The sequence below is a fragment of the Sesamum indicum genome, linkage group LG10 (assembly GCF_026168435.1).
Source record: "Sesamum indicum cultivar Baizhima isolate 11 linkage group LG10, ASM2616843v1, whole genome shotgun sequence".
NCBI lineage: Eukaryota > Viridiplantae > Streptophyta > Magnoliopsida > Lamiales > Pedaliaceae > Sesamum > Sesamum indicum.
Window position 1 is genome coordinate 4,847,356 of NC_142666.1, and position 21,948 is coordinate 4,869,303.

Consider the following 21,948-nt stretch of genomic DNA (forward strand, 5'->3'; position numbering starts at 1 on the left):
TTTTGATTTTTCTCCTTCCCTTTCTTTATCTTGCTAGCACAAGAACAAGAAGATCTCTGGTGATTGGCGTGGACGATTTAGAGGGTTTCAAAGGTTGAAACCTCGTGGAGGAAGATTTGGTTAAAAGGAAGTCAACACGCATAGCCAATTAAAGTAAATGACAAGGGTAGGGTCCGATTTAGTTTATCTTGCACCCTCTCGATTTTCTCTTTATATACTTAGCCTATAGTTTATTGTTTTATACGTTGAACGCCTGGGAAAGATCAAAGGTACACCCCTTAATCCGGTTTTCTTTACGCTTTGATTTCATTGATTTTCGATTTTTGTGCTTCCCAAGCGAAGCAGCTTCCTACATATATCTCTCTATGTTTTTTCTTGGAGCATCACCATAGATTCCTTGAATTTAAAAGTGTGTAAACAAGTGGATTACTTTAGTAGTAATCCATCACGGTGAGCAAGGTGTGTTCGTGAGTAAGATTCGAAGTGAGATCCAACATGGAGGAATCTTGAAAATGTTCGTGGGATGATCTTCAAAACAATGAGAAATTGACGTGTTTGTGATCAAATCAAGGCATGAGCTTGTAGACGAGTTAGATCTGGATATGTCGAGCGACATACTTCCACCGCTACAGGTTTACTCGATCCACGATTATGTGCCATTGTAATTTTATATTTAGTATGCACATTAATTGTTATACTTGCGATATAATTTATCTTATGGATTAAACATTGTTATTTTCCAACACAACCGAACTGACTTCTACTCTCTCCTCTAACATTTGAATTATATTTTTCTCTCCATATATAGTTTGTTTTATTTGATTATTGCATCGTTGATCTTCATTGACATTTATATTCCCTGAGGAAGATCTTGACCCACGGACTACCAAGAATATACTTGAGGAGAGGTGAGAGAAGCACAAACAGGCGGAATCGTGACCATGGGTTAATAATAGAGCAACGTTGGTGAGCCTAAACGAGATCCCTAGAACTTATCATATTTAAAAGCTAGCGAGACACTTTTCTATGTATGTTTTCTTTTCTAAATTGTTAGAATACTAAGAAAAATTGTATTCGTCAAAATGAAGAACTTGAATATCTTAGATTTTTTTCTTTTTATATGAGAGAGAGAGTGTGTCACAGAGAAAAAACCTGTAATATCGCAATCCCTGTAATATCGCAAATGAGTAAATTACTCTATATGGAAAAGAAATACAATTTACCTCTTTGTATCTTTTAAATACAGTAATTTATTTTCATGTATTTTTTGAAATGTAGCAATTTACCTCTTTGTCTAAAAAAATTGAGGAAGAAGATAAATTACTATTATTTTTTATATAGAATAATTTACTCATTTATAATATTATAAAAAAAAGTAAATTGTATTCAACCCCAAAAGGAAGTGAAGAAGTTCAATGAGAAATAGATCGGGCAATCCAAAATCCCACTAGTGGATGCCAAATTTCTGCCTAACGAGTTTTCCTATTTTTTTGTTTATTTAGTTTTTGTTTCACTATGAACTCAGATTTTATTTGCGAAAGCTTTTGACAGCCTTATTGAGATTATGGATTGAGTAGTTTTTTTTTATTAATCTACGTCCTTTATTTTTAGGAAAAAATCCAGAAACTCCTCCTGTGATGATAGGACTGTTTAAAAAACTTCTTATGAAAATTAAAGTATTGATCCCCCCCTGTGATATAAAATAAAGTTAAAAAACCTCCTTTGTACAGAAATTGAGTCACACGCGCTTTGACTGCGAATTTACTATAAAAAAATTATTTTTTTTAACATTTTTGTCCTTCTCTCACATTTAATATATATATTTGTTAAAAATAAAATATTATTTTATATAATAACTATTTAATTATTTATAAATATAATTTTAATTAAATTAATTAAAAATTATATATTTAAAAAAAAAATACAGCAACAGCAACGAAGATGCCGTCGCTGCTGTATAAGAGGAGGGCGCGCGCACACTGTCCTCACCCCTAGGTGACTTGGACGACCGATGTTTCCCAAATGGGCGGTGGGCGAGGGAAGGGGAGGAGGGAGGTGGGGGGGGCTGAAGCAAGTGGGGGTGGGGGGAAGAAGACGGGCCGGGGAAGAAGAAGGGGGGGAAGGGGGGGTGGATGGATGAGGGGTTATAATTCTTATTTTGAATTTTTTTATAGATTATAATTTTATATATTATAAATATATTTTAATAGTTATAAATTATATATATTATCATTCAAAATAATTATATATTAATAGATTTAGTTTAAACGGTTGACTAGAAGGGTGTTTTAGTTATTATTTAAAAAAAAAATAGGTTTAAGTTGACCAAGGGGCGAGTGTGATAATTTATTTATAACATAGGGATGATTTTTTATATTAAAAATTTTTTAGGGGGATTTTCTATATTTTGATATATCACATGTAGTCAAAATGAATTTAACCCTTTATTTTTATATGTTCATGAATTATTGACGCTTATTTACAATTTAACTTAATTTTTAAGATTGATTATCCTTACACCTTTTTAAAAAATGCTAAATTATATTTTCTTCCGGACTTTGAAAATTATACTTATACCAATATTGAAAATTCTGAATTTACATCTGACCCCTTTCATTAGGGTTTGGACAGAAAATGCTAATGTAAGCAAAGAGAAATAAATGAATTTTTAATTTTTCTTATCATTTAACATTCTCATGAATATTTTTGTACTTATAAAAGGATAAATGTAATATACATATATAGAGCGAGAGAGAAAGTGATGTTAACGTAATTACATTTTTCATTCATAAACACTAAATTATTGCATGAAAACGTTGAGTTAGGGATAAAATTTAAAAATTTATGGAATTATTTTTACTAACATTAGCATTTTTCACCTATATCCTAGCAAAAGAGGGTATTTCTTAAATGCGGGTATGGAATTATCAACTTTTTCTTTACTGTAACTTTGTTAAAAAAAATAAAAAACTATAAAATAATCGAACGGAGTAGATGAAAAAAATTGAAAAATTCTAAAACAGTTATCCACTTAATCCATAAAAATTAAAAAAAATCATAATTCTTTTTATAAGAATATTTTGGTCAATATATCATAAAAAAATAAATAAAAGTTTAATAAAAACTAATGCGATGAATTAATTATTAAACAATATTAAAATTAAAAAGTATTAATAATTTTTTTAAATAACTAAAAATATTTATAATTATATCAAAAGAAATTCGAATTAGAATTTACCACATTCAAATTAATGGCATTATTATTACTGATTGGTAAAATCTATATCTGTAAAAAGGGAAGGGTAAATTTCTTTTATGGTCAAAAATTGATTCAGTTTGGCTATTTCTAAAAAAGAAAGCGAAGAAAACAGAAATGGTCTGTTGATTTCAAGTATTTAGTTTAAGGAGACTTACTTGGAGTTAATTATTTTTTTATTATAAAAAAATTATTTTATTATAATTTTATTTAAATTAATAACACAAACATGACGAGTCGCGATTTGAAATCACGACTCGTCATTAAATTAATGGGAAAAAATGCAGAATTCCCCAAGTCGGGATTTTGAATCCCGACTTGGGGAATTTTGCTTTTTTTTTTCGTTTGAATTATTATTATATAATTTAATTTATATATAATTAAATTTAACAACATACTAAAATGCAAAATTAATAAAATTAACATTGCATTAACTTAAAAAATTACAATTAAGGATACAAATGTAATAGTTATTTATTTTGTACAATTGTAAAAAATTACATTAAATGTATACAATTACAAATATCAAAAATGTCCACCCGTTCTACAATGTCGTCTGTGGCGTTGACGTCGAGGTCTTCTTATTTCCTCACCCACATTTTGAACTGGCTCATTTTGCGCCTCATTTTCTTCACCACCAAACCGACTTGATGTTTCAGAACTTGACTCCACATTGTCACGATATGCACCAAATGATGGAGATGAAATTGGTGAAATATTATATCCTTGTGTATATGGTTGATTAAAATCAAGACCAAGGTCAAGAGAAAAATCTTGTGTTTGGTTTGACATATATGGAGTCGATTGAAACCAATCACCTTGAGACGGTTGAGGCATATAATAATCTTGAGGTGGTTGAGGTACGTAATAATCTTGAGGTGGATGTACTGTAGAAGGACCAGCTATATCCACCCCAATATTATGACGTTCAACAGAATCAGTTGACATTCGGCTAGAACTTCTTCTTTGCCTGTGGGATGTTGTGGGAGCATCATCGGATGGAGAAGCAATTTGTTGTGGGTGTTGGGTTATAGCTTCCTTGATAATATGTAACCCATGTTCAAATCTATCCACCAATTGACTATATCCTTCGATATTTGGTGGTCTAGATCGACATAAAGTTTCAAGGGCATTCACCTCATTTGCCTGAAAAGTGTAGAAAAATAATAAGCCTTGTGTTGTTAAAAAATATATATATAATAAAACATGTAATATTATATAACAACGTACCACAACTTGCAACATAGGTGCTTCTCCAGGTTGGTACCCGCTTTCCACACGTCTATCAGTAGATGACGACACAAAATTTCTTGTTATGTTGTAGTACCACTCCCAATAACCTCGTTCTGTTTCCCTTCTATTGGAAATGAGTGGCCTATGTACAACCGTGTCATATCGTCTTTGCCATCTAGTGATATATTGTATGTGTTGCAGGGACCAATCTGCGCCCGCGTGATTTTTACGGAAAATCTGATGGAGGCTCATATCACGGGTATCCGTCGATTCTGGTACATTCTGCCTCATCCCGAATTGGCGAACAACTCGTTCGGGACGATGCATTTCAACTATTGATAGGGTACGTATTCTGGGCGTTCAAGCCGTGTATTGAAGGGTTCCAACACTGTCGCAACCTTATCAGTGTAGATGGGACCCATCTATACATAAAGTACAAGCACAAGATGTTGATTGCTGCTGCCATAGATGGAAATCAACAGGTACTTCCTCTTGCTTTTGCAATTGTCGATGAAGAATTATTTTTATCTTGGAAGTGGTTTCTTAGACAATTGAGCAGACACATTATACGAGGGCGACGGGGTATCTGCCTTATTTCTGACCGCCATGCTGGTATCATAAGAGCTGTACGTGAATGTCCGGATTTCGTGCCACCTAACAGCGTGCACCGATATTGCTTGCGGCATGTGTGTTCCAATTTCAACAGTAAATACAAAAATATTGTGTTGAAGGATCTTTGTTGGAGAGCTGGCTCTGAATATCAGATCAGAAAATTCAATCGCATTATGGAGGAAATAAAGAGCCAGTCCCTCGAGGCGTTTCAGTGGTTAGATAGGATCGACAAGGAAAAATGGACAGCATCACATGACGGTGGATGGCGATGCGGAATTCTGACGACAAATATGTCGGAATGCATAAATGGAGTATTGAAAGGGGCTCGCCGCCTACCGTTGACAGCAATTGCTGAGATGATGTTTCAGCGAAGTGTCCATTATTTCCGTGAGAGGTTAGCAAGAAGTACTGTAATGTTGACCAACAACCAACTGTGGACGGATTTTGCATATAAGATGTTCACACGTTGGCATCAAAATTCTGTTGAACATACCGTCACCAAATACCATCAGTTCCAACAGTCCGCCTCGGTTGTTACAAGACGTCACGGTGGACATGGAGTCAACACCCATGTTGTCAAAATTGCGAACCGAGAATGTTCTTGCGGCAAATGGACTCAATTTGGTATACCCTGCAGTCACGCTCAAAAGGTATGCGCTGCATTCATGATTAATGCTGCATTAATGGTGAAGGATTATTACGATATAATGACTTATAAGAATACATATTCTAAGTTATTTGAACCTGTACATTCCGAAGATTATTGGGATGTACCGGGATTTGAGTTGGTCCACGATCCTACTATTCGCATCTCTTCGCGCCCTGGTCGAAATCAAACAACACGTATTCACAACGAGATGGATTGGGCGCAAAGGCGTGCACGACACGACAAGCGCAACAAAGAAATTCTTCAACACAATCGGATGTGCCAGTACCGGGTAGCCAGGATTAATTGTATACTTTTTGTATTTTTTACAATTGTACAAAAATATACACTTTTACATTTATACATTTAATGTAATTTTTTACAATTGTACAAAATAAATAACTATTACATTTGTACCCTTAATTGTAATTTTTTAAGTTAATGTAATGTTAATTTTATTAATTTTGGATTTTAGTATATTGTTAAAATTAATTATATATAAATTAAATTATATAATAATAATTTAAACGAAAAAAAAAAAGCAAAATTCCCCAAGTCGGGATTCAAAATCCCGACTTGAAGTCGGGGTTTTGTTTCCCGACTTGGGGAATTCTGCATTTTTTCCTATTAATTTAATGTGAAATCGCGACTCGTCATGTTTGTGTTATTAATTTAAATAAAATTATAATAAAATAATTTTTTTTTTATAATAAAAAAATAATTAACTCGACTTAGTTGACATTTGAAATTGCACAAAGAAGACTCCTCATCTCAGAGGTTTTTGCGAAAAATTTTGGGAAAACGTCAAATCTTAGCGAATATTATTGTAATTGATCCTATATTCTCGCGTCTATATGTAGGAGTTTGACGTAGCATTAGATCAGTTTTGCTCCTCAAATTACTCAGAAAAAAAAAAAGAAGTTCTTTGTTCAATTGCTCTTATCAAACCTTGATCATTCATCTCTGATCAGAGAAGTTTTATTTTCGGAGATTTTGGTTCAATATCATCAGGTTTGCTATCTTTTGATTCTGTGTATATTCTTAGAGTTTTCGATTTGTGTACGTTTTCAATCGATCAACCCAATCATCATCATCGATGGGTTCTCAAGAATCGGCAATGATTGGTCTGGAGTTCTTGGATTTCTTGTCGTGGCTTTTGAGGGAGTTGAAACTAAGGGCTTCTTTGTTCAGGACTCTTTTTATATTTGATTAGCGAGGTTTAACTGTTTCTTACAAGTATTTTGTATTCTTCGACTCGAGTAAATTTTCTGCTACGTTGTCGATCTGTCTCGGGAGATTGGTTCAAGAAATACGAATCTTGGAAACGACGGTTCTGATATACGTGACTGCTGGATGATTCTGATGTTACTACGGAAAGTTATGGCCTGGCTGATGAAGATAGTATCATTGGATGTGGGATTCATTTTCTGCTTCCCTTAGGTTATGATTTTTGAGGTTCTTTCATGTCTTATATGCAAGATTTTGGACGCTGTTTGTGTCTGGTTTTTGCTTATAGTCCCTCAGTGAATTTTGTCTCCCACGCGTGGATCTTTGTTGGGAGATTATGTTTTGGTTCAAGAAATAAGAATCTTGGAAGCAATGGTTGCTCATATGCACTATTACCGGATCATTTCATTATGGAGAGTTGTGGTCCCGGCTGATGATGATTTCTGGAATTATCTGCTTTAGATAGGTTTTGATTTAAGTGGTTCGTCCATGTCTTAAATATCAAGAAATTGGACGATGTTGTGTCTGGTTTTCACTTATAGTCCCTCAGTGAAATTGTGCATGCAGACAGTATGGTTGGAATTTTAGGGTTTCTGTTTCTAGATTGTAAACTTTTTCTCGTGGCACTGAATTGATGAAACAATTCTGGAGTCGGATGATATTGGGATTTTGGTGCACTTGCTCATGTTTGAGTTCCTTCAACTTTACATAGCGGAAGCAGCAGGCTTTATGGTTTGAGTTTCACCAACTTGGTTCAGTTTTTGATTGTTCTGTTATTCTGTTTTGGTTTAGTATTATACGATGGCAGTCAAGGCAGCAACTAGAGTCTCAACCTGTGATGGATTTGGAGGACTGCCTGTGAAAACCCAAGTCTGCACCTACTGGCTTGCAGGGAGATGCAATAGGAATCCATGTAGGTTCATGCACAGAGAATCGCCACCTCCACAATCTCGTGAGATCCAGTTGGCACCAGCGAAGGACGTTCGTGGAATGCAATCCAGAAAGATGACCTGGAGGAGTCCTAAATATAAGAACCCCGAGACTGCCACCCTTTCAAGTTATAAAGGAGGCATGCACACCAGTAGAAGTGGTCAGAGCAGCCATCAGAACGTCTTGGCAAATACTGGAAATGAGAATGTTCACATGGATATAGAAATGACCATCGCTTCCTCGAGCACTCATGGTGATATACAGGCCCAGCCAGAGGTTTTGAAAGCTGTAAGAAGTGAACCTGAAAATTTTAGCTCTCAAAAAGCTAAGCCAAAGCAATGCAAGTACTGGGTCACAGGAAATTGTGTCCATGGAGACAAGTGCAAGGATCTGCACTCTTGGTTCTCTGGTTCTGGATTCACATTGTTGAAAAAGTTAGAAGGGCATACCAAGGTACTTATTGATAAATGAGTTTAGTATTGTTTAAAATCATGGTCTATATGTCCCCACTGTTTAGCCTTGCATTTGTTACAGGTTTCACTAATACACAAGTACTTTGGTACAACTTTCCTCAGGCTGTTACTGGGATTTCGCTCCCATCTGGCTCCAACAGGCTATATTCATGTAGCAAGGATAAAACCATTCGAGCTTGGGACTGCCACACTGGTCAGGTGGGAATAAGTTTCTATCAATGAAACTGTCATCTTGTAAATAGGGTGTTCTGTTATTCATTTTTCTGTCTTCTCTGGATGCAGTGTGCTGGTTCTGTAATTACCGATGGTGAAGCAGGGTGTTTAATCAGCGAAGGCTCGTGGTTATTGGTTGGACTGCAAACTGCTTTGAAGGTATAAATATACTTTCTTCTTTTATCATGTTTCAATGAACTATGTCACTGTATGCCAGTTCATCCTTTTCGATATGGACTTAATACTTGTGTTGGCAAACAGGCATGGAACCTCCAACATCATGCTGAGTTTGGTTTCGGTCTACTTGCTGGGTTAGTTTGTAGCATGGTCCTGGATGATGATAAGTTGTTTGCTGGAATGGAGGTAACTTCCAGGGTCTTTCACCGTGTATATTTATGGCTGCATTAGCTGCACCGTGGATTCTCATTTTATGTATGAAACAAAACTTATATGGCTGCAGGATGGTAGCATACTGGTATGGAAATTGAATCTGGAGGCTCTTACCCTGGAGGCTGCTGAAATGCTGAAGGGGCACCAAGGCGCCGTGACATCACTTATTGTAGGGTCTGACAATAGGCTCTATTCAGGATCAAGAGACTGTACCATAAGGGTAAGTTTTCATATAATGCTCTTCTATTTCTTTTCTTCCATTTTCTTTTTTCTGCCCCTTTCTGCTTCCAATTTTTTTTTTTTTTTGTATGTATACCTAATATTATTCATTTGTTTACCGTTTTCCAGGTGTGGGACCGGAAAAATCTGCATTGTTTGCATACACTAAATCGGCACACAAGAGCTGTAACGGCCATCATTTGCTGGGATAACTATTTGCTATCTGCTTCTCTGGACAACACACTGAAGGTTTGGCTCTTTATAATTCAATTGGGGATGCACTGTGCTGCATCTTGCTAAATTCCTTTACTTCTGTGTGTCAAATAGATTTGGGCTGCAACTGAAAGCGGGACCATAGACGTGATTCATGAGATCAAAGAAGATTGTGTAAGTGGAATACATTGACTTGAAAAGAATTTACCCAAAAATGCATTGATTTGTGCAGTGCCTCCATTGGCCTCTGTATTTCCCATCCCTGTGTCAAGTGCTTTTAAATCTTTTTAGCATTCTGAAAATCTTGAATATATTTAATGCTGTTTCAGGGTTTTATTGCTCTTTGTGGCATACATGATGCTGAGGCCAAGCCTATTCTGCTCTGCTCATGTAACGACAACACTGTCCGCCTCTATGACTTGCCCTCGTGAGTATCATCATCGACCCAATATCGTTTCTGTCAATATCTTCTTCCCTCCTCTTTGGCAACTGTGTAATCATGTCTGTGTTTTGTGATTTAAGGTTTACCGAAAGGGGCAGAATATTTTCCAAGCTGGAAGTTGAAGTGATAGAAATTGGCAGCGACGGACTATTTTTTACGGGTGACGGCACTGGGGAGATCTCCGTCTGGAAATTGCATGGAGTTCCATGTGAAGAAACTGCGTTGTAACTCTACTTGATGAAGAAAGAGAGAATGCTGTTGATATGTTTTTCAGGCAATCTCGTCATTAAGATTGTTGATAACAGTCTCCAGAACACCAGCGATGTAAAAAGGCCACAATTTTGTATATGCACTTGCGTTCAATTATTCATATATTCTTCTTCATCTCTACCAAACTGTTCTTTTACTCTTTGGATAGAGGTGGAATTGTTAATTTTGCTTTTACTGTATATATTTCTTTAGAAAATTATAAAACAAAAACTTTGAAAAATTAAAGAAAAAAATCTACTTATGAAAAAATTTAGAAAAAATTTAAAGTAAAATTATAAATTCAAAGTTCACAAAGGTAAAATCAATGAAAATCTAGCAAAGATCAAGAAATTATACTAGTTGTTGGATGAACTTTAAATTATGAGTATTTATGATTATCAAAACAAAAAGAAATATTTATAAATGTCATCTTTTATGAAAGTTCGTTGCAATTTAGTTGTTTTCATATTGACAATTTCCGCTCGCTTATTTCTTTATCGTGGTAGACTTATTTTATAAGGCAAATACCACCTACTATTCAGTAGAAATAACAATCCACACATAAACGGGCTTGAACTCATGATTTCTAAAGTCATAGGACCTCAATTTCACCAACAAAATCAGATCTTATTGCCCCTAAATTTATACTTTGATGAAAATGAATAAATAGGGAAATTTGGCTCTTCTACGAAATATTTAAGCAAATATCATATTTTTGCAACCTCTGTTTCATTATCTGTTTGTTTGATGAATTGATAGGTGAATTTGTTGCTTTAAACTATGATGCAACAACACAAACACGTTAATCTAACAAATTTGGATTACTGTACTTTACCCATAAGATCATAATATATATTTTATATTGGAAAAGATGTAAATATTTTTATATGATATTGCAAATGAGCAAATTATTCTTCGATTAAAAAAAAATTTCAATTTATTTTCCTGTATTTTTTAAAATACAATAATTTACCTCTCTATGTTTTTTAAAATAAACAATTTACCTCCTTAGATAGGGAGGTAAATTGCTTCACTTTTTAAAATACAGGAGTGTAAATTTTTATATTTTTTCTGTACAGAGATAATTTGCTCATTTTCAACATCACGAGGGTAAATTATTATTCACCCATATTATACATGAGGAAAAAGATATACAAATCCAAGATTAAGAGTGAATTTTGAATCAAGTTCAAAAGTTTTGGACTCGAGCTTGAGTTGAATATACATGTTCAAATGATCACAACTAGCTATCTTGTAGAGTTTTTTTTTTTTGAATTTTTATTCATTTATTTTAGGGTAAATTACAAAGATTTTTTATGAAATTTTGAATAATTTAAATATCCCTTTATTGTTTGAAAAATTACAATATTCCCTGATATTTTATAAAATTATGTAATCCTTGGATGAAGATATGAAATTGTTAACTATGTCCTCAATAATTTTTTTTCTTTTTTTTAAAAAAATAAAAATTTGCAAAAAGGTCGAACACCATGGATGAAAAAATTATAAAAAAATTAATCTAGTTAGTCAATAAAAAAAAAAAAACTATAATTCTTAGTCCACAATGACACTTTGATCAAGTTACCATAAAAATAGATGGATCTCTAACGGAAACTAACAGAATGAGCTAATTATTATACGATCGTTAAAATCAGGGGTATGGATAATTTTTCAAAAAAAAATATCTGTAATATGCCAAACTTTTGTAATTTTTCCTTATCTTATTAATAGTACTATCTATAATTTTATTAATATTAATACGAATTTGTAACTATAATATTATCATGACAGTAATAAAAATGATGGCAAGAAAACTATATTGGAAATTGATGATTCCATCACATAATAAAATGATTTATGACTTTAAATTTATCATGAGAATTTTGTAACATGGGGGGGTGTAGCTCATATGGTAGAGCGCTCGCTTCGCATGCGAGAGGCACGGGGTTCGATTCCCCGCACCTCCAGTCTCCAGCTGTAATTTTCTTGTTTATTTTGCCACTTTTTCAATAATACACTAATTATATAGCAAGTATATTGCACTTGTATATATTGATTCAAATTTTTAAATGAATCGAATTTTTTTTCGTTTGCTTCTATTGTATTAATTGGCTATCGTTTTTCCATCGATTCGAAGGCAATATCAACATGCAAACCCACCGTCTAAAGCAAACTCTTAATCTCAAGTCCTTGATGGTCTGCCTTAATGGCTTTGGTGTTTTACTCCACCATTAATCTTCTCTGTAGGTGGACGTTTAGGTGGGATAGTTTGGATCTTGACCTAACTCGATCGGGTTCGGATAGTTTTTTTGAGATTTCTTTTAAAAGAAAATTGGGTATCGAGCAACCTAATACTCGAAGAATTTCTCTCCCTGAATTGCAAGTGCCCAAAAGAAAAACGAAAAGTACGTGTAAAGAAAAAATATTTGAGTTGAGGGTTACAAGTTGTCGTTCTATCATCTTCTTCTCAATCTTCTTCTTCTCTCCCAACTCCTAAGTCCCAACCTCGATAAAGATTCCTTTTTCTTTCTATCAAACCCTAAATCTCTAAGTATCACAAGAAGATGATGGTTATTTACCAAAATCAAAGATTAGAATTATTTTTCTTTGTTTAATTAATAGTATATTCAAATTTCTATTACTTACTGTTCAAAAACACTTCAGTTTTAATGAAAAATATATATATACATATAAGTAAAAAACAATATGTTTTTTACATTTAAAAGTTGTCGAAGCTGTACAAATAGGTGTTCAACTTCTGTTTATCAAATAGAAGATTTAATTAAAAGAAAAACTTTGAGTACCTGATAAATTTCGAATTAGGATCATATAGCTAAAATAGAAGGAAAATATTTATTTTTCCCTTTCGAAAGAAATTTTCGTTAACTTTAACTGTTTTATTATCAGAAAGACTAAAAATGCCAAAAAAACAACAAGTTGAGGACCAAAACTGCACCTTTAAATTATTGAGGATCAAAACTGCATAATTGACTTTGTTTGAAGACCAAAAGCGCAATTATCCCATTAAATATTAACTCGCCAGATTTGGGATGCGTCCACACCATTAGTTAATTAATTCTAGAGGAATAGAAACTATAAGACTAGAGTTGTTATGAAGGAATGGCAAGGGGCGGGTTTGAAGCGGACCTGTCAAAATTCGGGATTTGCCCAACCAAAAAAAATTGAACTGGGACTCGAAACCCACCAGGTTGGACTCGGTGGATCAGCTATACTCAGTTAATATTTTTAAAATATTAAAAAATATATTTTTAAAAATAATATTATCACAACTTTATCAATATGAGACTATAATATTTTTGAAAGGTTAATATTTGTTTCTTGTAAATTCATATGTGCATGTTTTAGCTATAGAAATATTAATGTCAGAATACGTGTTACTTATATAAACATTAAAATGTTGAAAACTATTTATACCATTAATTTAATTTATAAAGATATTAACTTTATGTATTATATGTAAGTATAAATAAACTATACATATTATTTTGTATACTTACACATATATTTATAAATATATAAAATATACAAAAAAGACTAAAAAATAATCGAGGAGGGTATGAGTCCAAACCACAAAGGTCGGGGCTCACCCTAGGACCCCTTTAAAACTTCAAAAATCCACCCTACTAGGGGAGCCAACCCGACCCATTGTGATCCCAATTGTTGTGTTTTGAGTTTCACCCACTACTGATTCCTTTAGGTGCATCGGGGAAATGTCTACTTGAACATGAAAGATTTCTTACTCAAATTAGTTTGGTCGAATCAAATTAATTACAAAGTAAATGTAATTACACTTATCATATAATTTATTATTTTTTTACCAAACTATATATACTAATCACATATCAATTACATTACACTTTGACCATTGAAAAATGGAATAAATGCTTACACCCCTTAACCTATAGGGATTAAAGCACTTTGCCTATCAACCTTTCAATTTTTGCCAACTATACCCTAATTTTTTAAAATTGCATGAAGTCCCGTAATTTTGTTTCTTGTGGACTATTCCTTGTGTGATTTTGAAATAGTTTAGGTTATTTGCAAGTTGACCCCTAAGGTTAAAAAATATATCATTTAAACATCTAAGTTATTTAAAATTTTACACTTCACCTTGGGTCTTTATAATTGTTGAAATTAATGGACTAATTTCACCAAAATATTATTATATGTTACTCAACTACTTATTATATGATCATTTCAGTTATTTTGTAGTAATAATGATGCTTATGCCCCATAGGGGCCCAACCCAAGAAGAGTGCTAAGGCCCAATAGGTTTTTGAGCGGCCCAAGACGCCCCCAACCCTGGATGAAGTATGGAGGCCTTAGGCATCCCTGATCTAACTTGCGAATGAGATCCAAAAAAGAGGATCGCCCCCCATGGGCCCACATTTGGCAACCCCCACCCGACAGGTGACTAGCATTCCAATTGGCCGCCACATGAGACCACGTCAGCCCTAGAGGGACAATACAGATGAGGGAGGACTCCCTGAAGACTTGGAGCCCTTGGTGGTTAGGGTTCCAAGACGTGTAAGACCCCCTGTTAGTAAGGGGTCTCTGCCAATCAGAAGATATACGATTATGAGTAAGTCTTGCAGAAAATAAAGGTAGATCATGACCTATCTAACCACTCTTATCTCTTACCTTCTGAAAAATAAGGAGAAAGTGCAGACCTCCATCAAGAGGTTTGGTCCCGTAGGTGGGGGACACTCTCTAGACTTTTGAGCATTATTATTAACACAAATCGTAGCACTCTTTCGTGAACGCAACATATTTTCTCTCATAATTTAATCATCATATCTCAATTTATTATTACATTTTATTTTCTACAATTATCTCTTCTTAAATCCAGTATTGCAGATCCCATTTCTTCGGATCTTATACTCGTTGGCGCAGATCCAAAGCGATAGTCCAAGCTTGTTGCACTTGTGCTATCTTTGCAAGCATCAATTGGTGCCGTCTACGGGAACTAGAGTTAAAGACGTGAGTGACAATGGAAGCACCCAATAGCACACCAAGCAAGCAAAAGGTTGTGGATGCCTCTAGTACCACTCAAACACTGCAAGTCGTATCAGGGACGTTCCTAATGCCTGCCAACGGGGCACCAATTCCAGCACCCCCCAGACCTGCAGTGCTAGTGGCTGAACCTTCAGGATGTAGCACCTCATCTGACACTTCCTTAGGGGAGCTATCCTTAACACTCCTAGGAGCCACTCAATGGATGATTACAACGGCCATTTGGGAATAGGTGATAGCGCTGGTTCTCGCTCGTACTGCAACACCCTCTGACGTGGATGCCCTAGATAAAAAAGACGAGAGGGACATCCCGGCTCCTGTGCCCCTGGCGATAGGTGACCAGGGACCCCCCTTGCAAGTCCAGTAGGAGGTCCCTCCTTAATGGTTAGCCCGTCTGGAGTGTCTTCAAAAAGACCTCTGAGACGTCCAATATCATGTTGCAGGAACGCCCTTAGAGGAACAACAAGGCATCCCTTTCACAAAAGCAGTGACGACTAATAAGCTCCCAGCAAATTATCACACCCCAACTATCGTTGAATATGACGGTACTACTGACCCCCAAGAGCATCTCTCGCGCTTTGAGAATGCAACCCTCTTATACTGATATATGGATAGGATCAAATGTTGTGTCTTTGTCACTACTTTCGCCAGGGCGACTCAACAATGGTTCAATCAGTTGCCCGTAGGAGCGATAGGAAGCTTTTAGGAGTTCTAATTTTTCCTGTACCAATTTGCTAGTAGAAGGAAACTTCAAAAGACGAAGCTCAGTCTCTTTGCGGTATGATAGAAAGAGGGTGAACCCTTGAAGGAATACCTGCACAGGTTTAACGCTGCCGCACTGGAAGTGTCCTCTGCAACTCAGGAAGTTAAACCTAGCGCTTTCTCCTAAAGACTTCTGGATGGAGACTTCTTCAAGTCCCTAGCTAAAAAAACCCGTATCCAAGTTCGACGCTTTTCTAGCCCATACTTCAAAATACACCAACTGAGGATGCCCAGGCTACCAAGAGGGAAAGCCATGGGGAGAAAATGAATGAAACTAAAGAAGAGGGTCCCTTCAAGAAGCCCCAAACTAATTTTAGGGATAAAAAACCGTCTTTTCAGAAAGTAAACACTGTATATACCCCGTTGACCCTACCTATTACTCAGGCCCTCATGGCGGTAGAAGGAAAAAGTCTACTGACGCACTCCAAGTCATCAAGGGATGGCCCTCACCATACCAAATTCGATAAATTTTGTCGTTTCCACAATGACTATAGTCACACTATGAATGCTGACACCTAAAGAATAAAATTGAAAGATTTATTAAAAATGGATATCTTCAAGTGTATGTGTGTTGGGAGAAAACCTGAGCAACACGACCATAACAAAAGCAGGAAGCTGATAAACAAAAATTCACCATATTTTAATATCATTTAAAACTAAAATATGAGATATTAACTAATAATTTTATTTATGGTGAATTTTTAATATTTATTTACAAAAAAATTATCAAAACTTACTAAATTATTGAAGATTATTTTTTAAACAATATAAATAAAAATACTATATTTTACTATTATATAAAATTAAAATAAGAGATATATTGACTAATAATTCAAATATATGGTGAATTTTGAATATAAACTTGATATAATATTGAATATGCACTTAAATAATATTTATAGAAAAATAAAATAAAATAAAAAAAGAGTGACCTCGCGAGCCTCATGACATAAACTATATAGCTCGAGCTAGTATACTAGCCGACTCGGATCAACTTGCACCCCTAGCCCTTTGGGATCAAGTGGTAGCACTAGTCCCCGCTCACATAGCAACTCCATCTGACGCGGATGCCCAAAAGAAGAGGGTGAAGGAAGCCTCCCTACCCCTGTACTCCTAGTCACAGGAGGTTAAAGACCTCTCCCGCAAGCATACAAGAGGTTCCGTCCCAATGGCTCAAACGCTTGGAATGTCTATAAAAAGGCTTCCAAGATGTTCAATAGTAGATTGGCTCTTGGAAGAACAACAAGGTGTCCCCTACACTGAAGTGGTAATGGCGGATGAACTCCCCATGAATTATCGCACTCCAGCCATTGCCGAGTACGATGACACCATTGACCCACAGGAACATCTCTTGTGCTTTCAGAATGCAGCCCTGCTGCATTGATACACGGAAGGAACCAAGTGTTGTGTCTTTGTCACCACCTTTATTCGGGCAGCCCAACAATGGTTCAATCAATTGTTGGGGGGCGATAGGAAGTTTTCAAGAGTTTCAATCCCTTTTTCTGCACCATTTTGCTAGTTAGAGGAAGCTTAGTCTTTTTGTTGTACGAGAGAAGGAGGGAGAACCTTTGAAGGAATACCTGCAAAGATTCAATGCAACTACACTAAAGGTGTCTTCCATTACCCAAGAGGTGAAATCTAGCGCTTTCACCCAAGGGCTTTTGGACGGGACTTCTTCAAGTCCATGGCTGTTGGGTATCAAACCCGTAGTGGTATCACTTAATCAACAAGCCCTAACCAACTATTACACTTGATGTGGAGTACGAAACTCCTTAAATTACAAACTGAGATTACAAAGATAAAGAACAGTACACGAAGTAAATAATAGAGATAAGTGAATAGTGAAACCCGTGATATTGATAGCGGCTCAGGAACATTCAGATTCAGCAGAAGCAACAGTCACGGGTCACCGAAACTCCGGACTCACAGACACTCGGCCCTGGTTGCACCTCACACCGCGGGTGGTTCACACAGACAACCCACCCTTCGGCCGTTCCCACAGAAACACTAACGGGTCACTCACCTCACAACGGTTCACTTAGAATCGGACCAAGAAACCTCACTATACAGCCGTTCACACAGAATCGGGAAGGGTAGGAGTATTTCACAGTGAAGTGCTCGGCTATCTCACTCCTTCACCCGAGAATACACGGCCCCTATTTATAAGGAGAAATGGAGCCGTTGGTACACGCGGGTTTTGGGGTGGCTTTCCTTTAGCCATGGGTTTGGCTAAGGAAAGCCACCACCATTAACGGTGGTGGAAATGGTAACAAAGGTCGGCCATAGAAGGCAACAAGAAGAGGGAGAGGGAGGAGATACATCCGCAGCGGCGCAAGTGGGTGAGACGAGAGAGATAGTTGACTTTAGGGTGAGTGAGTGTGTTTACCTGGGTCGGGTTCATGGGCTCGGGTTATGGGTCGGGTGAGGGCCATCCGAGTGGGCCGAGAGTCTTAGTGAGCCGAGTCGTTGGGCCTACCGAGTTTGGGTCATGGGCCACATAAATACCAACAATGGCCAAGAAGCCCGTTTTCAAGTTTGACTCTCTCCTAACTCATGCCACAAAATATAATAATATAAGATGCCCAAGTTTCCTAAAGGGAAGCCGTGGAGAGAAGAGGAAGGAAACGAAGGAAGGAGCTCCTCCCAAAATCCCGGAACTGACTTCCGAGACAAAAAGCCACCTTTTCATAAAGTAAATATTGTATATACCCCGCTAACATTCCCTATCATCCAAGTCCTCATGGTGGTAGAAGGAAATGACTACTGGCACGCCCCAAGTTGGTCAAGGATGGAGAAATGAAGGCTCTTCTCCAGATGGGGGATACCCTTGAGCCATGAACTGCTCTTTGCAGGCCAGGAAACTATACTCTAAAAAAGGTCCAGCTATCTTCGCCACGTCCCCGTTGAAGTCCACAAACTTCTTGTACTCTAGGAGATGGCTAGCTCAGTAAGCTTCCAAGTACCTGCTGCCTTATTCGTGTTAGAGAAATCAAGTCTGGCTTGGTCGCTTCCTTCCTAATCGCCTCCGCCAGGCCAATAGTCTCCTTTTGCAGCTTCTTAAAGTCATTTTCGGCCTGTTGATAACGTCCCATAACCTCCTTTTTTGTCATCTTCAATCTGGCGATTTCAGTACCCAACTGCTGCACCTTACTCTCTAGTTTCCGTTTCTAGGCATCCCCTTGAGAGGCAAGAGGGGTCCCTTGAAGACGTGAAAACAACTCCTCGCACAAAGAGGTCACCTGCAACATGAAAAGAAAATCAAGAAATACCCTAAGAAGCAAAAGAAAAAAGAAACCAAAAAGGACAAGAGGATGTATCTTGACCAAGTACATGGATATCATTCTTTGAAGTTCCCCTTAGGACACAGAGGTAAGAAGGCATCAATCCCCCAAAGTAAGCATCCCCCTCATAAATTCAACCACCAAGGGTGAGTCCTTTTCCTTCTCTTGTTCTAGGGATTTATGCATATACAAACCGTCTAAGGAAGCGCGAAAAGATTTCATGGGGAGACCCCCCTCATCTTGAAGAGGAAGATGGTTAGGAAGTAGAAGATCGTGCAGAGCTGGTCGGAAGAGTGCCCAAAAACTCATCTTCGCCTTCTTTGAGAAGACCCCTAGCATTGATGAAGCAGGTAGTTTTCCCTTGGAGTCACTAGAGGCCGGGGTCCCCTAAGAATGCCTGGATGGAGGGTTCCCCGCTGGGCACCCTCCTCAGACGTTTTCGTGCATCAACTTGCTAAACATAATATCCCCCCCCCCCCCCAAAAAAAAGAGTAAGAGTTATAATCGTGCATTAATAAAAATATCAAGAATTAAGAAAAGTATAAAATACCTAGGGACTCCACCCGAGGATTTTTCATGCCAAAGTATCCCAAGAGCCTTTCATCAATCAAGGCTTGACAATTATATGGTTTCTCATTCAACTCTTCCAGCAAGGAGGAGAGGGCAACCGTCTTTGCACCTACAGTCATAGCAGGTGGAGGATTATATATCCAACAATGTGGAAAAGTCTAGGGACGAGAGGGCAACACATAGAAAAAACTATTCTTCCAACGTTTTGCAGGGTGGGAACAGGCAAGAAGGACACCCCCCAATGAGGGAAAAAAATGAAAAACACCATTTTCAGTATGCTTAAACTAAAAACATTGGACGAAAGCTTTTACAGTTACAGGGGCACTATGAAAGCTAAATATCACAAAAAAAAAAGCTAGCTAAAACCTAAAAAGATTTGGGGGCTAATTGATTTAAAGACACCTACAAGAAGCGATCGACGTCTGCTTAAAAAAAAGAGATGGGGAATAAAGACCTAACTTTAACCAGGCAGAAAAAAAAAGCTTAAGCAATTTGGGTGTGGGGGAGGGACAATGAGGGTTACTAGTGGCGGAGGGGATATAAATAGTAAATGTCGGAGGGGTATGAAACCCCTTAACCAATTGATGGATGGCGGCGAGTTTGAGATAGGAGGGTTCCCAGTCCGCTGGCGACTGGGACATCTCCCTCTCTTCTTCTCTAGGGGAGGACCCTTCTTCCTCATTACCTCTCTCCTCTTCCAACAAACGACGTGCAGCCACCGCGTCTATTATAGGCTCCATCTCCGACTACCCGTGGGTTCAGACAAGCTATGTCCCATCTTCTTTGAAGTGTTCGCAGAGGATCATCGCCTGGAAAAATCTCCCTCATGAACCTGGCTGACTCGTCGGAAGATGCCATGAATGTTTGAAAAAAAAAGAAGAAAAGCTGTGGAAGAAAGAGTTAAAGGAGAAGGAAGGAACACTTAGAGGCTTAGAGGATAGAAGATCCTTTTTCTTCAAGAACACGTTGTTGGAGGAAGAGGTAGAGATGGGAGGTTTTGCCTTGAATTAAGGGAGGGGGTTGAGCCCACGTTCACCTTTGTAAAGGCGAGTCATGATGGTTAGGTATAGCCCTAGCCATAATATCAAGACTGATAAGATGCAAAGTGCGGGGCTCTATGTTACAGAAAAAGGCGGGAAAAGAAAAGAAACAGGGGACGCTTTTGGAGACAATCCTCTTGAGACAATAAAGAGGAGGCTTCCTTGTTTACGAAGGTCTTCTACTCTAAAAAAGAGCCGATAGGCACCCTCCTCCTCCTTAGGGGGGGCGGATAAAATGATGCACATTGTCTCAAGAGGCCCAGCCCAATAGAGCAATAAGGCCTGGGGTCACCCAATATATTTGCCTTAACAGTCCAAGAGATCCCTTAGCCCGAGATAGAAAGCAACGACCTAACGTACCCCTGGACTCGACCCGTAAATGCGACCCGGAAGGATGTCATCCCAAAGGCCCACACTTGGCGATCTCCACGTAGCAGACGACTAGCTTCCCAATCAACTGCCATGACAGATTACGTCAGCCTTGAGGATATAGCTCCCAAAAGGAAGGTCTCCCTATTGTTTTGGACTCCTTGGTGGCTGAGATTCCCTGCCAACAAAGAGTCTCCCTCAACCAAAAGATACTCGATTATGGACGTGTCCAGCAGCAGATAAGGGCGATTTATTGCTTATCTAACCACCATTATCGTTTTCCCAGAAAATAAAGGTAGAAAGATAAACACCCATTAGACTGGGGCACCCCCCTATATATACAAGATTGGTTTTCTGGGCGGGGGTGGTCCTAGGACTTCCTAAGCACTACTATTAACACTTCTGAAGCACCATCTAGTGAATTTGCTCATTTCGCTTATAATTTGATCATCATATCTCAATCTTTTATTACATTTACTTACTTTTTCATTTTATTTCTTCTTAAACCCCGTACTAACTTGGGCGTTGGAGTGTTAACGTGTTGTTTTGTCGGTCCCTTTTCTTAGATTTGCAAACATTCCAGCCCAAGTCCTGAACGATAATCCAAGCCCATTGGATCCATACTATTTTTGCACGCATCAGATAATATAAAAATAACAATGATAAAAATAAATAATTATGAAAGAGAATATTTAGATATCTAAGAACAATATTTTTTGTGAAATACTTCAGTTAAATAAGAATTTTATAATAAAACTATCATATTTCAACTACAATAGGTGGTTAAAT

The 21,948-nt window shown here is 37.2% G+C and overlaps 2 protein-coding genes and 1 non-coding gene across 4 annotated transcripts; all 3 read left to right on the forward strand.

The window, feature by feature from the left end:
- The first annotated feature begins 4,935 nt into the window (after positions 1-4,935).
- On the forward strand, positions 4,936-6,960 carry LOC148785204 (uncharacterized). Its single transcript, XM_088885913.1, has 2 exons — positions 4,936-6,039; positions 6,793-6,960. Exons 1-2 carry the CDS (start codon positions 4,936-4,938, stop codon positions 6,958-6,960), a joined length of 1,272 nt encoding a protein of 423 aa, XP_088742039.1.
- On the forward strand, positions 6,544-10,249 carry LOC110011220 (zinc finger CCCH domain-containing protein 17). Of its 2 annotated transcripts, none has more exons than XM_011093759.3 (9): positions 6,544-8,357; positions 8,480-8,575; positions 8,660-8,749; positions 8,852-8,953; positions 9,051-9,200; positions 9,329-9,448; positions 9,527-9,586; positions 9,742-9,839; positions 9,935-10,249. In XM_011093759.3, the coding sequence occupies exons 1-9, from the start codon at positions 7,776-7,778 to the stop codon at positions 10,080-10,082; spliced, it is 1,446 nt and encodes a 481-aa protein (XP_011092061.1). In that variant the 5' UTR covers positions 6,544-7,775; the 3' UTR covers positions 10,083-10,249. The 2 variants fall into 2 exon arrangements, with proteins under 2 accessions (XP_011092061.1, XP_011092062.1); XM_011093760.3 differs by having other exon boundaries at positions 8,099-8,357; positions 8,439-8,575.
- A 1,748-nt stretch (positions 10,250-11,997) lies between these two features.
- Positions 11,998-12,070, forward strand: TRNAA-CGC (transfer RNA alanine (anticodon CGC)). Its single transcript has one exon. It is a non-coding gene; the product is annotated as a tRNA-Ala (tRNA).
- The last annotated feature ends 9,878 nt before the right edge of the window (positions 12,071-21,948 follow it).